Source organism: Delphinus delphis, chromosome 8 (genome assembly GCF_949987515.2).
Source record: "Delphinus delphis chromosome 8, mDelDel1.2, whole genome shotgun sequence".
Lineage (NCBI taxonomy): Eukaryota > Metazoa > Chordata > Mammalia > Artiodactyla > Delphinidae > Delphinus > Delphinus delphis.
Window position 1 is genome coordinate 63,263,384 of NC_082690.1, and position 22,654 is coordinate 63,286,037.

General features: G+C 48.6%; 1 protein-coding gene across 1 annotated transcript in view; it reads left to right on the forward strand.

Annotated features, from left to right (window-relative positions):
- The window catches only part of PPFIBP2 (PPFIA binding protein 2), a 117,741-nt gene that overhangs the window by 61,017 nt on the left and 34,070 nt on the right, over positions 1–22,654 (forward strand). The window contains exons 6-7 of the mRNA XM_060018439.1: positions 8,708–8,839; positions 20,472–20,564. Of these exons, the coding sequence (XP_059874422.1) occupies positions 8,708–8,839; positions 20,472–20,564 (225 nt within the window). The remainder of the gene's footprint in view (positions 1–8,707; positions 8,840–20,471; positions 20,565–22,654) is intronic.

Below are 22,654 nucleotides of genomic sequence, written 5' to 3' on the forward strand. Positions count from 1 at the left end.
CCTTGGCTGGCTAGAAGACCTCTGGGGGGACTTAAGGAAACCCAGACCCAGCCAGTATCGTCCAAACCCTGTGCGTCCATGGGTTCCAAACCCCACTGCGCTGTCTCTCCCGACAGCTGTTCTGAGCAATGTTCCCCACCCGACTCACGAGCCATGGACCCCTCAGCCTGGCTTGGCCTGGTCCCCTGCTAAGTGCTGATCTCTTAGCTCTCATCTGTTTTCTTCTACACATTAACCCATCTGGCCTCTAGAAAGGGAGAGCATGAAGATCCATGGGGTTAGACAGGCAAACCAGGACCAAACAGAATCAGCACAGAGGCAGGGCCACATGAGCCACGCATAGATTATAGACACATTTGAGGGCAAAATATTTCTTGTCTGCAGCCTGTTGCAGGACACAGGGTGGGAACGGGGTAGCTGCAAGCGTCTCTTGGAGCTGCCTGTGGAAACACCTACTCTGATATGGTCTCTGACTCACTGAGCTATCTAGATTCCCCAGGGAGCCTTCCCCATTAGGAAGAGACATCTACCAGGAAGTGTTCAAGTGGGTCTTCAAAGGCCCACAGCCTGAGTCCATTTTCACCTCCATTTTTTTTTTTTTTTTTTTTTTTTGCGGTACGCGGGCCTCTCACTGTTGTGGCCTCTCCTGTGGCGGAGCACAGGCTCTGGACGCACAGGCTCAGCGGCCGTGGCTCACGGGCCCAGCCACTCCACGGCACGTGGAATCTTCCTGGACTGGGGCACGAACCCATGTCCCCTGCATCGGCAGGCGGACTCTCGACCACTGCGCCACCAGGGAAGCCCTTCATCTCCATTTTAAGCAGGTCAAGGCGTTGCCCAGCTGCATCTTTGAGGGCTGCACACTGAACTATCCGAGCCCAGATCCCAGAATAACACCCCAGGAACACACGTGTGGACCAGCGCCCTCCCCATTGTGATTGGCCTAGACCATGTTGGCAAAAAAATCTATCACAGAGAGAGTTCCTTATGCTCTGTGATGTATTTGAAGTCCCTGGTGACTTTTTCTAAAGTGGCCTCCATGGGTTCTCTGGGGTTCTGTCAGTTCCTGCACAACAAGCTCCTCTGCCTCTGATCACTGACCCTTCTCCAGCGGGTGATGATTTCAGGGAGGGAAGCCAATGCTGTCCAGTGGAGAAGAGGCCTTATACAGAGCTGGCAGCCAAATGGAACACTTTCCAGAGGCTGGCCCTTGACAGGTGTGATCAGTGCCAAGAGCAGCAGCCATGTTTAGTGCCAGAAAGAAGACAGGGTAGCGAACCCAAGCGGGGAGGAAGAAAGGATGCAAAGCTCCTTGTGAGGACACAGCCCAGCTTTGGGGAAACATGGAAGGACACCAGGCTCTATCTCAGTCCTCCAACCTGACCCAGAGCCCCAGGTGTCAGGCAACCTCATTGTGTTGGCTGCCTTTTAGGTGAGGTGTGGAGTGACAAATTTAGGGGATTTGGAGTCCATGGATGTGACTTTCTGCAGATTCACCGCTTGTGGTTGATCTGGGGAAGTCAGTGAACCTGTGTTCTTATTTATAGAGAACAGAGATGACAGTGTGGACTCTGCACTGCCCACCTCCTAGAGCTGTAGTACAGTTGTTCCGGTTTTGTTAAAGCTGGACTATTGGGCTTCCCTGGTGGCGCAGTGGTTGAGAGTCCGCCTGCCGATGCAGGGGACACGGGTTCGTGCCCCGGTCCGGGAAGATCCCACATGCCGCGGAGCGGCTGGGCCCGTGAGCCATGGCCGCTGAGCCTGCGCGTCCGGAGCCTGTGCTCCGAAACAGGAGAGACCCGTGTACTGTAAAAAAAAAAAAAAAAAAAAAAAAAAAAAAAAAAGAATGTATAAAACTGGACAAAACTGGACTATCACACAATGGCCAGGGGGTTACGGGACCCAGGACACAGGCCCAGTCCCTGCCCTTGAGTCGAGTGAGGGAACAGTGTGCCCAGGCGTGTGAACTCAGCAAAGCGTTGTCAGCACCCAGCTCATAAATTCCCGGAGAGCACCTTTAGGGAGGTGTTTCTACCTCAGGAAGGATATTAAACAGAGCTATGCACCTGACCCTGTGGGAGCACAAATCTGTCCGAGGAGACAGGACACTTGAGCGAAGAAAAAGGGGATTTGCTACTTATTCCCTAAAACTCCCCCTGGGAGATTTGTGAGGCAGAGATAACTGCTTTCCTCAACTTATCTCATTTGATGTTGGATCTCCAGACCATAGTGTGAGGTAGGTGCTTTACCTTTTTTTTTTGTTTCTTGTTTTTTTTTTTTTTTTAACAGATAAGGGGACTGAGGTTCAGAGAGACGATTTAGTTAGTGGGGACTGAGACTGGACTCAAACCCAGGTTGACTACGAGCCCCTCTCCCTGAAAGGCTTCCCGGCAAGGCCTAGGCCTCTTACTTCAAAGGACAGAGGGACATACTTTTCCTTTCAAGTCGTTCCATGGCCTGTTCTTTCATTCTGGTTTCAGGTTGCCAGTCTGGCTCCAGTCCCCTGTCATTGGTCAGAAACTCCCTGGGTCAGGTTCCACACTTAAAGTTGGAAGTAATCGCTTCAAGATGTGGCCCTTTAAGGAGAGCAAAGTTGAAAGGCAAATTCTCTTTATCAGCTCCAGTCAGACACTGAGCTTTGGGAAAAGGAAATGATGGTTTGCTCTGAGATGGAGGCTCTTTTTCACCTCCCAGAAAGGAGATGTATTTGTCCTTCTGGAAGAGGTTATTGGTAGTGGTGAAGTGAGGGGGTGAGTGATAATTTTATTAATTGGTTTTCTTCATTACCCAGTTTCATGGTCCTGCCTAGTAAGAAACACAAACCACCGTCCTCCCATACCACCCCGCTCATCCCTTGCCCTCTCTCATTTACACAGGCAGCCTTGAACCAATGAGGAGAGCAGACACTCCTGCTGCTTATGAAACCTCTGGCCCTTATCTCCAGCCCCCTGCCTCCCCATTCCCCCCCGACCCCATTACAGTAGCTCTGTGATTCCAAGAGATCCCAGCAGGATCCCACCCTGCAGGTCTCAGTAGGTGCCAAGCTTCGTGCTCTGGACAAACAGGCTGGACCAGATCACTGCGGTCTTGGGGATGGGAGCTGAGGATCCAAGAATGTTACTCTTAAGGGGTAGACAGAATAAAAGATGCCAGCAGCGAAGACAAAGGAGAAAAAAGAAAGGTCAGGAAAAGGGGACTTCCCAGGTGGTCCAGTGGCTAAGACTCCGTGCTCCCAATGCAGGGGGGCCGGGTTCGATCCCTGGTCGGGGAGCTAGATCCCGTATGCTGCAACTAAAGATCCCACACGCTGCAACTAAGACCCTGTGCAGCCAAAATAAAGACAGAAAGAAAGAGGTCAGGAAAATGGAAAGGGAGGGTGGGCTCGCACTAATGAGGGGAGGCAGGGTGAGTCAGTGGGTTGAGAGCTGAGAGGTGAAAGTTGCCTCGGAAAGTGGGGACGCTGGTCCCAGAGGCAGGGCTGTTTCTGTGCTCTGGGGAAGGCAGAAGCTGGGTTGCAGACATGCAGACGTTTTCCTGAGTAAGCGACAGGAAGATGAGGAAGAAGAGGCAGCAAAGAGTGGATTATGCTTTTCAGAGCTTGGCTGTGAGGGGGAGAGGGGAGGGAGGAGAAGAAGCTGGCGTTCACGCTCACATCACACTCGGAGTGCGTTTGCCTAGCCTGAGCACTAGGGAGCTGATGGTGGTCCCTGGAGGGGAAGGAAGGTCAAGAGGGAAGGTTCTTTCGAATGTCAGAAATTTGATCATGTTTATAGCCTGAGGGATGGAAGCTGATGGTGAGGGAGAGATTAAATGCCTGTCAGAGCAGATGATTAATGGGCCTACCCCAGAGTAGTGTAGACTTGGTGAGAACTTCCTCAAAGGCAGTACAGAGGGGAGGGAGGGCCCAGGTCCCTGTGAGCAGGCGGCGTTCTGCACTACCGGCTAGAGGGAGAAACAGGACCAGGACTCGGAGAACAAAGCCAAAAGCTACTGGTTAACCAGGGAGTTACCTGAATCTTCATTCAAGCTGCATGAGGATGGCATGGAAGACTGGTCAGCAACAGGAAGGTGGGTCAGGTGGAGCAACTCAGCAGCAAACTCTGGAATCTTTGTGTCCTTTAACATGTGCTTTTAATGTGCAACCTGGAAACTTATTGGGTTGGGAACAGTTTTTAAAGACAGAAGAACCTGACAGAGAAGTCGGCTGTGTGCAGTTATGTCAGACTAACCTCGGAAAGGAGGTGCAGGCTTGCCTTCTGTAAGACACGGATTCAGGAGAGAGGAATGAGAGACGATTCTGGGAAACTTTGAAATAGGAAGGATGTAAGTTCAGTGACTGATCAGATGATATCTTCAGTAAATAGGTTATTTAAGGAGAAGAAGGGGATAGGGTGGGGTTTAGGGCTCGAGGAGAATGGAAAAGATCTGGAACAATCTCTGAAAGGAACCAGCCAGAGATGAATATAAGTTTTGCCAGGCAGTGTTGGAAGATCGGCTGTAATTAGATAGCGTGAATTTGTGTGGAAACCAATTGGCATCATTAAGTGACTTACCAGCAATTCTCAGGCCGTGGGGAGTGGAAACATAGAAGTCTTTGAGGTTTGGCATGGAGTGGGTGCTGGTGAAGCGAGTACACTTCAGATCTAGGGGCAAGGATGAGTCAGGAAGAATTTTCTGATGCAGAAATGATACAACTGAAATGATAAGCCTTAAGGTACAGGGTGGGTAAGGAGGCAAATACTACTTAAAGGAAGTTGATAAACTAGGAAAATAGGGAGTTGTTAAGTAACTGGTAGCCACAGAAGAAGAAATTGAAGATGATTTGAGTGACTAAATGGGCCAGTTGAAAAGTCAGAGGATTGTGGCCAGAGGAGAGAATTTCAGAGTTGAAGATTTTAGAAGTGAAGGACACATGTTCCGGATCAAGACGAGGGTCAGGCTGTGGCCATACTACTGAGAAGCTGAACTGAGGTGGAAGCAAAGCCTGTCGGTGTCAAGGTCAAGAAATGTGAAACCAGGGTGAACCCTGAGTGAAAGATTGATTAACAAGGATAATCAGTGGAAATGGGGGACTATCTTGGGGTCTGGGTATTTGGGGAAAACGTGACTTAACTGAATGGTGCTGCCTTAGAGGAGGAGGAGGGCAGAGGTAGGAGATCTGGAAGAAGCAGTGTTGAACTGGGAGAAAGGTGTTCTGTAAGTTGGGTTGCTGGAGCAGAACGGCCTCTACTTGAGAGGACTGGGAAGGACGTGTCATGTCATGCAAATGTCAGGGTTCGGTTTCTGCTGGAAGTAGAAAGAGCAGTTTAGAATGTAGGGTATTTAAATCCTATTAAGACAACTAGGATAGAGGTCACAGTACATAACAGTGGCTGGAGGCCTTGCCGGGCCTGGAGATGGGGAAGTGGGGCTGGGCTGGGATAAGGCTGTCAAAGGCTGATTTTGAGTTCAGGGAGTAGGACAGTACTTGTTGATGACAAGGACCAGGGGTGATGATAATGAAAGGGGGAAGCACATGCTAATAGAATCTAGGAGACAGTAAGGAGAAGTTTTGTTATCAGTGGACTGTGTGCAATTAAGCAGCCCCAGGCTTCTCATTAAAACTTTGGTGTGTCTAATTGAAATGTCCACTTGGAATGTTAGTGTGACCAATCAGAACCCTGGCATGACCAATTGGAATGGCCATTGGAATTTTAATGCAACCAATTAGAATATTATCCTCATTAACTGGAACATTGGTATGACCAATTACAACCTGGCAGTTAAAACAGCCAGAGGGATTCTGGAAATCATGAAAGCAGAGTAGATTCTTAGCTTTCAAGAGAGATGCCTTCTGAGGCATTTTTACATTCCACCGAGGCAGTATCTTGAATGCTGGTCAGTAGACAACTGCATTAAATACCTTTTTAAGAGACTCAGGAGCTCAACAGGGGCTGTACTTTTAACTCTCCTATCCCTAGGCCTTGGCATCTGGTAGTTGAACAAATGATGGAAGTCTCATGGAAGAAGATTTTCTGAGTTCTTAGCACTCCAAAGCAATTGTTATTATCCCATGGACCTTGAGTTCTAGAATCGTCCCTTTTTCCCTTTGCACTGCTGGCTGGGAAGCTCACAAACACATTGTACTCCATCTCCAGCTGTGAATAGAACCTTAGGGTATGAGTTTTATGCCGACAGTCACTCTGGCTTCACCTTCTTTCCTTACCCGCTTTAATTTTTACGGTTTATTCTATTTATTTATTTTTCGGTACGTGGGCCTCTCACTGTTGTGGCCTCTCCTGTTGCGGAGCACAGGCTCCGGACGCGCAGGCCAAGCGGCCATGGCTCACGGGCCCAGCCGCTCCGCGGCATGTGGGATCTTCCCAGACCGGGGCACGAACCCGCGTCCCCTGCATCGGCAGGCGGACTCGCAACACTGCGCCACCAGGGAAGCCCTATTTTTTAACTTGAGTTGTCTATTTTGCAAACTACCTCAAATCATTTCTGGAACAAAACAGCTAAATGAAAGGATGGAGAGAAAGACACAGAATGAGGTGGTGGAGGCAAAGGGGAAGGTGGGGAAGAGGGAGAAGGATGTTCATAACGAGCAGGCGGCATTAGGAAGGATTATATCTTAAGATACTCAAGACCCAGAAATCCCATCTTCCTCACCCAGGGAAGAACATTTTTGGGCCTTTTATGGCCTGCGTAGCCTTAGCACCAGGCCCTAGTAGACAGTATGTGTTCAACAAATTCTTAACAGTTTGAGCAGCTCTTTCCTGGGCTCAGTGAATATTTGTTGATTGGCTTTTTTCAACACTTTTTTTTTTTTTTTTTTTTTTTTTTTTGCGGTACGTGGGCCTCTCACTGTTGTGGCCTCTCCCATTGCGGAGCACAGGCTCCGGACACGCAGGCTCAGCGGCCATGGCTCACGGGCCCAGCCGCTCCGCGGCATGTGGGGTCTTCCCGGACCGGGGCACGAACCCGTGTCCCCTGCATCGGCAGGTGGACTCTCAACCACTGCGCCACCAGGGAAGCCCCAGCATGTATTTTTTTATTTCCCTTGAAATTCTTGGACTTCTTTCTCTGTTTGGGAAACAATGGGATACATTAAACAGAAATGAGTTTTGAAGCCAAACAGACTTCGGTTTTAAAACTAACTCTGCTGTTGATTGGTGTGTGCCCTTGGCCAAGACAGGCCAGTCTCTGGGCCCGTTTCTTCATCTGTAAAATAGGGATAGTAATGTTGACTGCCACATCCCTGGGAGGGTTTACTGAGAGGATGTATGTAAAGTACCCAACAGTGTCTAGCACAGGGGAGGCACTCAGCGCATCTCTGTCCACCCACCCCCAGTCCCAACACTGGACATACTTAGCTGGCTAAGTCCTCCTGACCAAGCAGCCCGCAGTTCTGGCATGGCACTGCTGCTGCCTTTGCCCTGTAAGCCAGCTTCACGTCTGGCTGGCCCAGGAAGAGCTGGGCTCCTCAGCCCAGTACTAAGCTCATTTTGCTGAATTCCTTGGCTTCTGGATGCTCTCCCTCAGGTTAGCAGACGGACAGTTTGTAGCCCACCTTTCTGAGGTACTGATGGCCTTTTGCCCAGGGAGTCATGTTTTCCAAGTTAAAATCTCTGACCCATGCGGTTTGGTTTTATGAGTTGAGGACAGTTCAGAACGTGAAAGCATGGCTGTAGGGTCAGATTGTTGAAATGACTGTTCTTGTACTAGGGTTGGGTTGCCCAAGATGATAAGGAAATTTCAGACCTTGGCGGGATGTTGTGTCCTTTCCATCAGCTCATTTGGCCGGTTACCCTCCTAGCATCATATCATGGTCTCCTTGCCAGGACCTGTGTATCCAATGTCTCCAGGTGCCAAGATTTGGGATCTCACACAACATCGCCTTTTGCCAATGGAGAAATGTTACCCCAGGACTTTGGGAAGTGCTCCTGGCTTTTGAGGTCCTTCATAATTCCTAGTAGTGCTGAGCAGGTGTTTCACCTATCACCTTTGTTTTGTCTTATTTATGCTTATTAAGTGTATATATTAATGACAGGTTGTTGTCTGCTACTGTTTTAGGCTTGGCAGGACTACTAATAACCTCCCCAGTCTGTCCTCAAAATAAGCAAAGAACAATTTTCTTATTTACATTCTAGGAAAGATACATATCACATAAATAAGATTCTACTATAACCATTCAATAAATACTCATTGAATATCTACTTTATGTCCTAGCTCCCTTCTAGGTTCCTTGCAGTAAGGTCTTCCAATGACATGTGTGGAAGACTGGGCTGAATATTGACTGAGCCCAGGAGGTGACATGGAAACTTTGGTTTTGAAAAATGTAATGTTAACCTAAGCTGGTCCTTTGTTTGTTTTGGTGGAGAGGATCTGCTGCTTTGCCTTAAAAATAGACATGGAGAAATTTCATTCGTTGAGCAGACCCATCCGTTTTTCTCTACCTGGAAAGAATGAATGATGGTTTCTATGGACAAATGTGCTTTTTGAGAAATGTAGCTCACATTGACTCCCAGAGCACAGTGGGTAGCATCGGGCCATGCTACCCTTGAGTGACCCAGCATCAGCCCAGGTCTGTCCCCTATAGGACCGTGGCTCAGATGTAGCGGTTTCATCGTACAATGTAGAGATTGCCTTATGTCCTATGGATGGAGGTAGAGTCGTTCTTATTGCCATGGAGGTTTATGATTTTGAGGTCTGTTTTTGCCTGCAGGAGCTGCTAAGTCGTACATCTCTTGAGACTCAGAAGCTCGATCTGATGACTGAAGTGTCTGAGCTGAAGCTCAAGCTGGTGGGCATGGAGAAGGAGCAGAGAGAGCAGGAAGAGAAGCAGAAAAAAGCAGAGGTGAGTGTGATACACCACCTTCTAGGGGTACCCATACTGTCCAAAGCTCAGATCAGGGGAAGCTAGCCTAATGTGGCTTCGGCCCATCTGGTCAACCCCAAGCCTGGCAGCCACTGGGTGCCAGAAACATCTATGCACCAGAGACACAATGATCTGTTAATACCAAGTTATCAGGTTTTGCTGTGGCTGCAGATTTCAGCAGTGCCCAAACCACCCAGTTTTGGCTCTAAGGCTGTATCCTCCCTCAAGCTGCTGACAAGGATGGAAAGGGAAGCAGTAGTGGGGGAAGGATCAGACAAGACTTGGAGAGACCAAGATGTCTTCTGTGAGAGCCAAGGTAATGACCGCGTATTGGGATGAAGTCAGCTGCTCAGTAAGCCAGCATCGTTGTCCATGGAGTCTAGAGACATTCTTTGATGTGCATTTCACAGACCCAGATGCAACCCTTAGATTATGTGTTTCTTTCCTCCTGATGGCTCCTATGGGTGAGCCCATGCACAGGCTTTCTCTTAGAATGTTTTCCTGTATCTCGTTTTTGTTTTCTCAGGCTCCATATGCCATTGACTACAGCATGCCAGACTCTTTTTTTGGATAAATGTTTTGGATAAATTCTAGGCTCAGAGCTCAGAACAGTCCATTTTAACCTTAGATAACCACCTTCCGTGTGCCTCTACCTACAAGTTCCCTGTATTTGTACACTGTGCATTGTGAGCTGTGGAAAGAATAGCCTTTAGGTTTAGAAACACCTTGGCTCAATTACGGACCTAAATGCTTAATAGCTCTTTGAACTTCAGCAAGTGAACTACTTAATCTCTCTGAACTTCAATTTCTTTATCTGTAAAATGGGTAACTGTGTGATGAAGTCGAAAAAAAAATCACCAAAGCTAAGTCTCTATCATAGGATCTGGCATCCTCTCTTCCATTCAGGCACCTCTAACATCTAAAGGTGGACATTGTTCCATTCAGTTAAGCACCAACACCATCATGCCCGGAAACCTGGCACATTTCTGTGTTTACTGGGTAAACACTGGTGATTGAGACACTTCTAATATGTGGGGCATATTCCTTGCATTGCTTTTGAGAACATGCTCATTAGGAAGAAGTATAGTTGCCAAAAGAAAATTTATCTCCGTTACGCTGAGGACACTATCTTCTAGTGATGAAGAATGCAGGCTTTTGAATCCGACCTCTTGGCTGGAATCCAAACTCAGCTACTCAGTAGGTTTGCGATCTTAGGCAAGTAATTTAACCTCCCAAACCTCTATTTCTTCTTCTGTAAAATGGAGATAGCGGTACTTCCTGTTTGCTCAGTTGTTCCGAGGAAGGAATGAGATAATGTATGTGTGTCGTCCTTAGCGTAGTGCTGGATAACTAGCTTTTATCAGTTACTTACTGATTGTGTTTTTAAGCATGCGAGAAATGTAAATGTCGACCTAGCTACATTATTGACTTCTACGTTCACGCAGAGTCAAAGCTTATCTGTGTGAAGTGTTAGTTAAATAGACTGTGCTTCTTAAATGTTCAGGGAGAAGCAATTAGATTTTCTACAGGTTTAGAATTATTTTACCAATGTTTCAAAATGTGTGATCACGTGGGGATATACATTCAGGCTTGGGGGCAGAATTGAATAAACTCTGTAAGAAGGCTTAGAGTGGCAGAGACAACTCAAAACCGAGGGAGGGAGGGAGGGGAGGGAGCGAGGGAAACAAGGAAAAGAAAGAAAGGAAAGAGGGAGAGGGTTATTAGGTCACACAACTGGAATAGTCTAGGGTTTAAAAAGCTGATATCACTAGATCCAGCTGGCTTTACCGTGTCTTAGAAATCAGGCTTAGTGTCTCATTCGGTTCTGTTTTAGCCTTATTCTCAGGAAGGCTCTCTGTATGTGGTGACAAAGATGGCCGTCAGCAGCTTTAGATCCTACTAGCCTGGCAACCTCGGCAGAGAGAGACATTCTCTCTCTCTCAAAGATTCCAGCAAAACCCCAGGATTGCATATCAGTGGGCCAATTTGGGTCACGTGCCTGGTTCTGAACCAGTCACTGTAGGGGACATGGACCCACGCATGGGTGTGTGTGGGCACGAGAGTCAGTCCATGGTGGCAGAATGCTGAGTTAGTACCGAGCTGGAGCAGCTCAGTTCCTTTCTAGGGAAGGAAGGGGAGCTCCCACTTCTGGGCCAAGCACAGCTAAGGCAGTCATTCTACTGTTTGCTTTATTTTTTCTTTTCTGAAGGATTATTTTTCAATCCGAATCTTTGCTTTTGTTTTCCATTAGACTATTCGTGCATGAGGCACCATAGACCCTGAGCTGCTGGCCTCAGTCCTACCCGATAACAGCCCTTCCCAGTTGCTAGTACAAACATTAGGTTTCCACGTGGAGGAGTTTTTCAGGCTGTTCAAACTTGTGATAATCAGGGAACAACGGCCATATGACCTGAAGCAACATTCTCATTCTTGTCATTAAACATAATCTTTACTGGTATGCTCAGACTCTCTACCACTGTTTGTAACTGTCTGGAACACCCTAGACTTACAACCATGGACAGGGCTGCTGAAGCTAGCTGCACTACTGTCATGTGCGTGGTGGAGCTGTTTATTTTGAGGGAGACGTTTGGCTAGCTGGGGTCATCAAGGTTGTAGTTGTATGAATAAAGGGAATGTTGCTTCCCGTCCTACACTGCTGCTGTTTTTCCAGTGAATGTGCTTAGCCTAAAGCCTGATTGCTTGTGGTTTAAAAGAGGCAGGACTTTTCTGAGGTAGCCAGATCTGAAATAAACTTTCTCTGTGTGGCTCAGGCTTTATCCTAAGCAGGTATCCTGCCGCCCTGTAGTCAGCTGTGGAAGTGATTACAAATGTTTGTCTATAAACCCAAGGACTTTGAGGTGTAGGTTTCTTGTTAAATGGAGACAATCCTGATAGCCAGCCTCGCTCAGGAGTCCGTGGTGACCCTTATGAGATGTGGGTGAATACTGGACTTCCTGTTTACCTTTTCTCCTGAGCCTTTCGCAGTGGTCCTGGGTCATTTCAGGAGACCCAAGATTGGACCAATTGGGTTCACTCCTGAAAAGCAGGACTGCAGGAAAAGTGACCAACATGGAAAGTAAATACCACAGTTAGGGTGGCACATGAAGGAAAGAGATCCAGGGCAAAGGAAAACCTCGGGGTGGCCCACCTATCAAAGGCATGTCCCTTGGAGAGATCTTCCTTGGAGAAGGGCATGTGGCTTCCCTAAGCACTGGGGGTGCAGGGAGGCCTGCAGCTGGATCCCTCTGTGAGATCCAAAGGGTTATGCGTGTAGTAGCAGAGCAGCCTTTCTAGAGGGGAACAGGGATCCAGCATGTGCTTGGAAATGAAGTCAGCCCAATTGATCAGGGACATACATAAGCCTGAAGAGAACTGGAAACGAGCTCTAGGATTTGCTGGCAGAAAATGGAATGTCTTACAGCACAGGTGTCCTGCTTCCTTTCTTCCTATGGGTGGGACCTTGGAAGGGGAGGGATTCTGATTTCTGAACTGTTGCAATGGGAATGATGAACATGGAGTACAGAGCAAAGGCTGGGAAGATTGTGTTTGCTCAGAGAACAGCTGGCCTGACTTAGGAGAGTTTTATTATTCTTGTTTTTATTTACTCATTTTTGTTTGTACAGGAAATGTACTCCAACAATTCAGAAATTAAGAGTTCAAAAAGGTATATGCAGCAAAACCTCTCCTTCCCCAGCCAGCAGTCAGACACCCATGTTGTCAGTTTGTTTTGTATCCTTCGGAGTTATCTTATGCATGGACAAGCACATTTATATGGATAAATTCTTTCCCTCATATTTGCACAGATACACATTATTCTAGACCTTTTTTTTAATTGAGCAGTCATAGAGCTTGTTTCATATCAAGTACGTTAAAAAAAAACTTTCTCATTCATGTTTATGTTTACATATTATTTTACGCTCTGACTATGCCCTCATTTATTTAACCAGTTCTCTCTTGGGTGGACATTTAAGTTGTTTCCAAGTGTTTGCCCTTACAAATAATGCTATTGTGAGTAAATGTGTGAGGATATTGAAGTGGAATGGAAGGGTCAAAGGGTCCAACACACTTGACATTTTGACAGATGTGGAGGTGGTATTCCCACCTGCTATGTGTCAGAGTGCAGGACAGTATTAAACTGAGCATGAAGGAAGCGGGAGAGAAACAACTAAGTAAAGTTGTGAACAAGTTTAACAGGTAGGATGGGGTGGGAAAGACTATGATTATGGGAAGTGCCCAGTAGTTAGTTTCACATCGAAAAGAACCATCAAACAAACAAAAACTTTTTTTTTTTTTTTTTTTTTTTTGCGGGTACGCGGGCCTCTCCCGCTGCGGAGCACAGGCTCCAGAGGCGCAGGCTCAGCGGCCATGGCTCATGGGACCAGCCGCTCCGCGGCACGTGGGATCTTCCCGGACCGGGGCACGAACCCGCATCCCCTGCATCGGCAGGCAGACTCTCAACCACTGCGCCACCAGGGAAGACCCGAAACAAAAACTGTGACGGTTGGCAAAGCAAGAGTAATAAAGTGAGTTGAGATTACAGAACAGGGATTAGAACCTCATAAGTGTCACTTGGACTTTATGATGTGGGACCCAAGATTGAAAACACCACTACAAAAGGCTCGGCCCTATGGGAGAGAAAAGACCTATTAAGAGAGGAGAGGGGGGCTTCCCTGGTGGCACAGTGGTTGGGAGTCCACCTGCCGATTCAGGGGACACGGGTTCGTGCCCCGGTCCGGGGGGATCCCACATGCTGTGGAGCAACTAGACCCGTGAGCCATGGCCACTGAGCCTGCGCGTCCGGAGCCTGTGCTTCGCAACAAGAGAGGCCGCGGTAGCGAGAGGCCCGCGCACCGCAATGAAGAATGGCCCCCGCTTGCCGCAACTAGAGAAAGCCCTCGCACAGAAACGAAGACCCAACGCAGCCAAATAAATACATAAATAAATAAATAAACTCCTACCCAACACCTAGGTATTGAAGGGTTGGTTTTTGTTTTTGCCTTCCACCCCCCCCCCCCCATTTATAGTTTCTGCCCTGAATGTAGATAAAGAAACCAGGCAATCTGCCACTCTGGCTCTAATGCTGAAGCAAAGCTAGAAACTAGTTTATGAAGTGAAAGTGATGGGTCTCTTGAGAGAGTGGCCATTGTTATTTTGAGAGTTCATGACAGGGAGGGAGGGGAGAACGCGGCATAGCCAGACATGCACTGTGGACCTTGGAAATCATACCTTTGAAAGTTCAGAAATAGAAGCGATGACTCAAGGATATTGAACTACATAAAAATATACTTATTTCTGACTGTGCAACCTCACAAATAATATACCAATAAAAAGGAAAAGGTAGAGGTACCTTGCGAGGAACCAGTTTTCAAAGGGGCTTGTACAAAAGGTAGGAAGGACGGAGAAAAGTGCACGAACAGCATCAGGAAGCTCAAACCCCACTGAAAGGGACAGTTCTGAGGACAATGGGAAGATTTTCCTTTAAAGTTATGTTCTCAAGAAGATCAAAGAAAGAATGGGCTTGGTTCCACTGATACCTCTGACAGGTGCACAGAACTTAGGACAGCAGTCCCCAGGCTGCTTGTTTATAAGTGAATTTTAAGGAATCGGAGAAATCAAGTGAGTTGCTGAAAAACTGGAAGTAACCATTTTCTTCTCCTCCTCCTCCTTCTCTTTTTTCAAAATGGCAAAGAAAGTTAGAAGGGTTCTATAAAATTCAGTCTACTGAGTTTGAGGTCAACCCTATGATGGTTTGTGAGAAGACAAAGTAGGGATCTGTGTCCATTAAGAGTAAGTTACGTCTAATTGGCCTCATTGGTTTGGCCAGGAGTGCATCTTGTAGTGGTAGGCTGGGTAAATCCTCACTTCAGTGAGGCACTGCGAAAACATTGCTTGGGATAGTCTTGTGGATAATATAGAGGAATATAGGATGAATGCTAAAACAGGCATATCGGTACCCAAGTGATAATGAATAATATCTTAAGACTACCTCTAGGAAGATTTTTTTTGCAGAGGGTCATGTCATCTGCCTTTGGTCCTCCTGCCTGGTGTGCATTTTTAGTCCATAATTTAGCTGCTGATATTAGAAGGCCTTCAAGTTGTGATGACAGGAAGCCAAAGGAAACTAAGTGGATCGGTTGACATTGGGATTCATGAAGACCTACACAGACTGGAGCAATCCATAAGTTGGCAGGAAAAGAGTAAAAGAGAGGCCAGGAGAACCTGAGTAGTGCAGAGCTGCCGAAGGTAAGGAGTAAGACGAGGGAGCCACGCAGCCTGAGGACAGAGGATGCGTGTGTGGATCTGACCGCGAGGAGGGTGCTGACCCCTTTTGTGCTGGAGATAGAGCTCGAGCTCATCTGCCTGGAGAGTGGGGGTGGGGATGAGGTGATGAAAATCAGGGCCAACGGGTCTAGACCCCTCACTTGAGAGAGACAACAATGAAGGGAACAGGAGAAGAGTGAGGGCCGTGACGTTCTTGAAACTTACATAAGAGAGAGAAGAGCAGGTGTGAAGACTGGCAGGGCCAGTGACCAGGAGAGACTAAAGGTTCTGAGAGAGTGGCCAGTAAGGGAAGCATGCTGGAGGGTGCAGAGCCACTGGGCTTTTGTTGTCAGCGATCAATGTCACGTGGGCCTTAACTGTGTTGCATGACCTTGAGGTGTTTTCTGTTGCTCTCCCGGTTTCTCTCCTTCATTTCTTATGGCTCAAACACTTGGTGGCAAAAGGAGAAGCAGTGGGGAAAGTGAACTCACATTTATCGAAGGCCTCCGTGTGCCAGGGCACCGTGTGAGGTGTTTACCAAAGTCAGATGAGCAGGTGAAGCCAACCCTCTGACGACTGACTCTGGGGAAAGACAACGTGGGGCTGTCTCTGGGCTAACTCAGGTGCGCTAGCTCCAGGAGAGAGTGGCTGGGAGGCCAGGAGCCCGCTTATGACGGCGATGCCTGCATCTGCAGCTCTCCCAGTTCAAGTGGCATCGCTGGAGGGAGAGCAGGCTGGCGTAGGGGCCCTAGCAGTGCTCTCTCAGACCCAAGCTGCCATCCGGACCCTCAGTTTTCCTTCTACATTTCCTTCTACATTCTTCTTTTAGGAAACACTGTTTCTGTGGGGGATGGAAAACCTCTTTCTAGCATGCCTGGACAGTTCTCATGGTGCCAGGCGGCAAACCTCCCAGTACCAGGTGCCAGGGCTCAGAATGTCAGTAAAGGTGGGCAGAGACGGGCTAAACACTTTAAATGGCTGCCACCCACCCTAGGCTCTGTCGGGATCTGTTGCCAACTGTCTCCTTAACTCCATGCCCCGGCCCCGTCAGCTGCCCGCAGTCTTCCCCAGGCTCTTGGGTTTCTCGTTGCCATGAGTGGCACCATCCTCCACCCTGCCAGCCAGGCCCATGACTCCTCGTCCCCTTTACTTCCCCACACAGGCAAGGGATCTAGAACGCGCCTACTTCACGTCACTTAGACTCGTCCCATCTCTCTGTCTCGACCCAGGCGGAATTAGTCACTCACCGCTCCCGGGAAGCCCCATGGTCCTCTTGGTGTAGCACTTACAGCCTGTTGTGATTGCTATTTGCGTGTTTCTCCTCACTCACCTGCGAGCGCCATTGCTCACTGTGGCCTTGGGTCTCTGTGGAGTGACGCTAGATGTCTGTGGAGTAGATAAAGGAAAGCCCAGCAGAGCTGCTAGCGCAAGGGATTCAGAACCGAGTAGGTATGAATTCCAAGGGTTGCAGTTATTTTCCAAAGTTGCCATAAAAGGTCAAAATGTTCTTGAGGCTACAGAGGAGTCAGGTCTGGTGTCGGGTGTGAGGGAGCGTTTAGGGCTGGGGACGTAGTAGCGTGCGTGCGCGTGTTGTGCGCCGTATGTCCCCTGTGCACAGGTGTTGGCACGTTTGGGGAGGGCGTCGGCGAGTGTAGAAGGGATGCATCCGTATGTGATCCCATCTCCGCTCTTGCTAGACTCTGCGCCTCAGACGCTGTCACGCAAGGACGGCCCCCAGTATGGTACGAAGGCCATACTGCAGATGGGCCCACGGATGGGGCAGGTCAGGGAAAATGCCACGTCTTTTGGTTCCTGTGAAGAGAGCATATGGTCACGGACAGCGACCGCTGTGTGCCCCCTGCCGTACACTTCCATCCTTCTGTTCTGCTCTCCTAAGGAGTTCCGTGTCTGAGCGCTGACTGACCCTGCGTGCTTTTCTTCTCCTCTCTCTTCCTTCCTACAGTCGGTTCTGAATGTGATCGGTGAGCTGCAGCAGCAGATGTGTAGGCTGCAGCTGGACATCCACAGGCAGATTCAAGAGCGCCTCTCACTCAGTAGGGACCACCCTGAGGAGGTGGCAGCCGACGACGGTGCGGCCCGGCCCCAGCCCTGCGGCCAGGAGTGTGCCCGTTGGGAGGGGTCACCTGTAGGAACCACACTTAAGTATATCAGAGCATGCGTGTGTGTGGCATCTCGCTGGCGGAGGGGCTGGGGCTTCTCCTACCTGGAACAGCGTGTGCTGGCTTAACATGGATCCGTGGTCACCTCTGGGCAGAGCTTGGGACTTGCTCCCCTCGGGATGTGAGCTGAGCTCCGTGACCCTCGCTGAACGGGGTCTGAGCCGGCGAGGCCAACCCTCTGACCGGTGGCAGTACTCGTCTCTCTCAGGGCTGGGAATGAGGTGTGTCAGGTGCCCTGAGTGACGGGGCGTCGGTGTAAAAGCAAGCTTCGGGTCCCCTTCCCAGGTACGACTCAGACACTGGTTCTCCCTCCTGGGCTGGGAGATTAAATGAAGTTTCAGCTCCCATGATTTTTTTTTTTTTAATTTAAGAAAAAATGGCATCATAAAATAATCCTCTCAAGTTTATTTTTAAAGAGGTTTATCCCCAGTGAGAAAATAGAACACAAGTGTCCACAGGCTGTGACAACTCTCATCATCTGAATTTCCGGGAAAAGCTCTCCCGTGTGATCACATTTGAGGCCCTATGGGGTGTATCTGCCTGGGATTCTGGACTTGGCCCCTTGCGCTGGTGTCACCAGGTCCTTTGTGGTGGCAGCTGCACAGAGATGAGCCTGTGCTTCCAAGGCCCGCTATCGAAGAGGACTTGGAAGCCCAAGGGAAAGTCAAGGGCGTAGTAGCCATGTCTGTAGGAAGTTGCCATGGTCCATACTCAACTATGGGACATGTTGGAAATCTCCACCCAGACTTGGGCATGAGGGGAGGAGGCCTCGGTGGGGAAAAAATTGAGAGTCAAGATATAGGTGTAGATTTGGAAAGGGAAGCTCTGAGAGGGGTGCTGGGCATGCCCCCTGGTGAGTGGGTTACCCCAGAAAGACTTGTAAAAGAAGTTACACTGTGCACCAGTGTTTATAGCCCACGATGGGCAACAAATAGCTTAGAAGGAAGGGGATGTGCCAGAGAGGTCACAGAGCCTGGAGGTCATCATGCTCTGTGTCCCCACAGTGGCAGCTCCTCAGCAGGAACCTGCACACTTTCAGTTTTGCCATCAGCAGGCCTGGCGTCCCCTCAGGCAGGGCCAGAAATGTTCTCAGAAAATGATCCTGGATCTGCCACAAGTCACAACAGGCCTTAAAGTCTAATGTTGCAGATCACAGAGGCAGTAACCTTAGCTTGGAAGATACGTTTCTAAAAGGGCATCAACAAATGTTCACCTCATTTATAAGAAAATCTTAGCGAATCTCCCTGCACAATGCAAGTGTAAGCAATGGAACTTTCTGGTGGATTGTCTCAGGATTCAAAGGTCCGTTAAATGATGGCTTGAATTGCAAGTGTTCGTTCATCAAGAAATAACACATACCTAACTATGTGCCAGAGGTTAGCAAAGCTCACGGAGTTCACAGTGTAGGAGAACTAGCCATCAGCCATCACACCAGTAACTGTTTAATTGCAAATGATATAAGATTATACAGATGCCACAAGAGAGTATAGCAGAGGGACCTGATGAAGTGTAGAGGTTGGAATAGCTTTGCTCGTGGCGTCCTGAAGGATGGGCAGGGGTTAACCTGGCAGAAAGTTCCAGACAGAGGGAGGGAGAGGCATGTGTGAGGGCCCAAGTCAGAAAGAGGAACTAAAAAGTATCCAGCGTGGCTGGAGCATAACTGGGGAGAGACAGTAGCACAAGAGGCAGGCAGGGTGCTGGGTTAGGCCGGGCCGTACTGGTCGTGGGTTAAAGTTCATGGGCTTTTGAGGAGCAGGGAAGGGCCAGGATCAGATCTGTGCTGTAATTGTATCGTTCCCCTGGATGCCATGGGGGTCGATGGCTTCAAGAAGGGCAAGATGACAGAAGACCAACCAGTGGAGAGGCTGTCCAGGCTCTCAGCAGTAACTGCTAGTGATGCTAGAGTTGAGATAAAAGAGAGATTCAGGTGATTTCCTTGAAGGTGGAATTTAGAAGGCTTGGGGGGTGAGTTACGTATGTAGGGGGGGGAAGACAGAAGGAGGTGCCAAGGATGGAGCCCAGGTTTCTGGCACAGGATGGAGATGCCATTTAGTGAGACAGGGATGTCTGTGAGGGGGAATTAAGGGTTACACTTGGGTCATGACAGTCGTAAGATGCCTCTGTGCCATCCACGTGGAGATGTTGTGGGAAGTTTGTTATGTGAATCTGGAGTTCAGAAAGTCTATGGGAAGTAATCGCTTTTATGCTAATTTTTCTGATAGAAACCAGTCAGCAGGACCCTTTGTCCATTAAAGGAACCTAGGTTTGGGATAAGGGTGCTCAGCGGTGTCTTTACTAAAAAGGGGTACTTTAGAAAGCAGGGGCCCTGGGGTCAGAAGATACAGCCCTGATTTCCAGCTCCACCACCGGCAAGTTGTTTAAATGTCACTTCCCCACTCAGCAACCTTCAGAGGCTCCCTACTTTCTAAAGAATGGCATCAGATCGCCTCATATTCTCATCCCAAAGCCTTTACAGTAAGGCCCCACCGTTTCCCACTGAATGCTGCCCATCCTGTGCTCCAGCCCAGCAGGCTGTCTGCCCTCTCCCTGGACGCCGCCTCCCTCCCTCCTTTCTTCAAGCCAACCCCTCCTCTGAACTGGAACACCCAGACCGGCTTCTGCATTTCACACTTAGCATTTGTCCTTTTAGCGTTTTGTTTCTATCCTCCTGGCTGTCACTTCCTCTGTGAAGCCTTGCAGGAACACCGGCCTCCTCCCCTGGGTTCCTCGACCCCCAGCACAGACAGATGCTCCCTGTTAGCCTGCTTCCTGCTACTTTGTCTGTAACAAGCTGCCTCATTTCTGCATCTCTGTTTCTCTTGCTCCCAACTCCTACCTGTCCTTCCCCCTACACATACGTGCATGATTTGGGCATACCCCGCGGGGAACACAGATGTCAGAAAGGAGCGGGGAGAACAAGTTCTGCAAAGAAGAAGCAAGTTTTCTCTTCCTTTTGTCTGGAACTCCCTGGCCTTTGTTTTGTAACGGGCACATAGCTTTTCCTGAAACGAGGACCGTGTTTAAAGATTGGAGCCAGCCACGGCGTGGAGCCTGACGCGGTCGCTCCTGCCTTGGTATCCACTGTGCATGTGTTACCCAGGGTTGTAGATCCCAGGAGCAATCCTGTTCTTTAACCATCAGAACTCTGTCTTTCTTCGTCACCCCCCTAGGAGTTACTGCAGGAGCTCCGGCACCTCAAAATCAAGGTGGAAGAGCTGGAAAATGAACGGAACCAGTATGAATGGAAACTGAAGGCCACCAAGGTAAAAGGCGGTTCTGATGCCCAGTGGGGAGGGTCTGGGGTGTGCCATAGCCTAAGGCTGAGGAATGGGAATTGATCCCACTGTGTGTACACGCAACAGTGCCCAGATTGTGCGAGCAGACAGATTTAATCCAGGAGGGCTCTTTTCCTGGGGAAAGCCCATGAGATTATGAGCTGCTGAGGCTGCCAAGTCTCCTTCCTCTCTCTGTGTCCCATGGCACCCCCCCACCCCCCCACCCAGGCTGACACTGGGCCAAGCAGGGCCTCTACGAGTGAGTGATGAGTCCTAGGACAGATGAATGCCAACATTGTCTTAGCTGCATCATTTTAAATTTAGCAGCCCCTCTAATAATCAGTTTCTAGAAAGAGGTATGCTTTTATTTTTAGCAATTCCTCAGAATATATACTTGTCATATTTTTGTAACCAGATCATGTTTCTATTGAACTGGGGAGCTTGCTATCTAGAGGACACCCACGATACATTCTTTCGTGAAATAAATTTTATCCCTCCCTCCTTTGTTTTCGCTAATAGTTTCCTCCTTCATTTCCTCTAATAGTTGGAATGGATTCAGCCCACACATTTATTGTTTTGGCCAGAACGTTGTATTTTAAAACGTCGAATTAGCTGTCGCTTAGGCATTAGGAAATTTCACATATACAGTTAGGCTTCCATGCAGGCAGAAGCGTAACGCTTTGGGGTTGGGGGCGGGAAGCTCTAAAACCCTGAAGCAGTTTTTCCGCCTGAGGAGCTGGCCAGGCTCCCTCTGGTGGGTGGGTGCACGCCTGCCTTTCCACTGAGAGCTCTGCAGCGCCACCCACAGGTGTTACCACATGGTCCTGTAGGCATCTTCATCTTTACTTCTTAGAGTTTTCTTAACATCTAGTTTGTACTTTCAGTTTTATTTTTTCTATACCTTTAAATGATTCTAAAAACAATAACCGTTATAGATAATTTTAAACCACAAAAATTTAAAAGAATAAAAATCATTCGTAAACTGCCCAGGAGCTACCACTATTAATATTTCCTTCCAGGCATTTCTCTTTTTGGGGTCTCTCTCTCTCTTAATTTTGATGTTGATAATTTATACACAATTTTATACCATGCTATTAGAAAACTCCGAACATGATGTTGATGTCTGTATAATATTCTATTGCATAAATGTAATTTTCTCAACTGTTTTACAGATGAGGAAACTGAGGCACAGAGTAGTTAGGCAACTTTCCCAAGATCTTACAGCTAGTCAGCTCCAGCGCTAGACAATCTGCTTGATCATCTACTGCTCTGTTCTTATCTACGTGTCCCCTTGTGTGCACTGCGCTTCACACCCCCCAGTTCTAGGAGCACCATTTCTCTAAAAGCTCAGAACCTTCCATCCCCACGGTCCCCTCAAGCGAGTCCTGTCTTGGTGAAACCTTTGAAGTTGTACACTCCACCTTCTATTATAAAACCAAACAACTCATTTGAATCACCTAAGCGCTTCGCCTTGGCATGTAGACCTTTGAGATACTGTGGATTATTTAATAACCACCACGTCTGGAGACCCTCCTGTGTGCCAGAATGTGTCCAGCCCTTTGTACACATTTTCTCATTTGGTCCATAAAATAGCCCAGCGAGGTCTATTGATTTATTGTCCTCGTTTTCCTGGTGGGGAAACTGAGGCTCAGAGTGGCCAAGGTGAGGTTCTGGTCTGGATCTGTGTCATTCCAAAACTCATGCCCTTTTCCCTCTGTCATCCTAATTCCCTGCAGTTGAAACCTGCCTTGTTTTTGAAAGTTCTTCCATTTTCTGTGTAAAGCTTCTCAGTCCGTCAGTGTGCTTCATCTTTCGGTGCAGCGGCGGTAGGGCGGGGTCCCTGGGTTTAATAAGGCCCAGGATCTGCAGGGAGGCAGAGCCCCCATCTCTGCCTGGCTTTGTCCCAGGCCTCTCACCACACAGCTCCAGCCTCAGTGGCCATGGCAGTAGCATACTTTTCCCCATGGTCAGGTGCACGGCCTCTGGGCTGTGGTAGACTTCCCAGCTTAGGGACAGATACCTTTCTCAGCGTAAGAGAGGACCTGTCATTTCTGGCCTATTCTGTGAAAATGGGCACA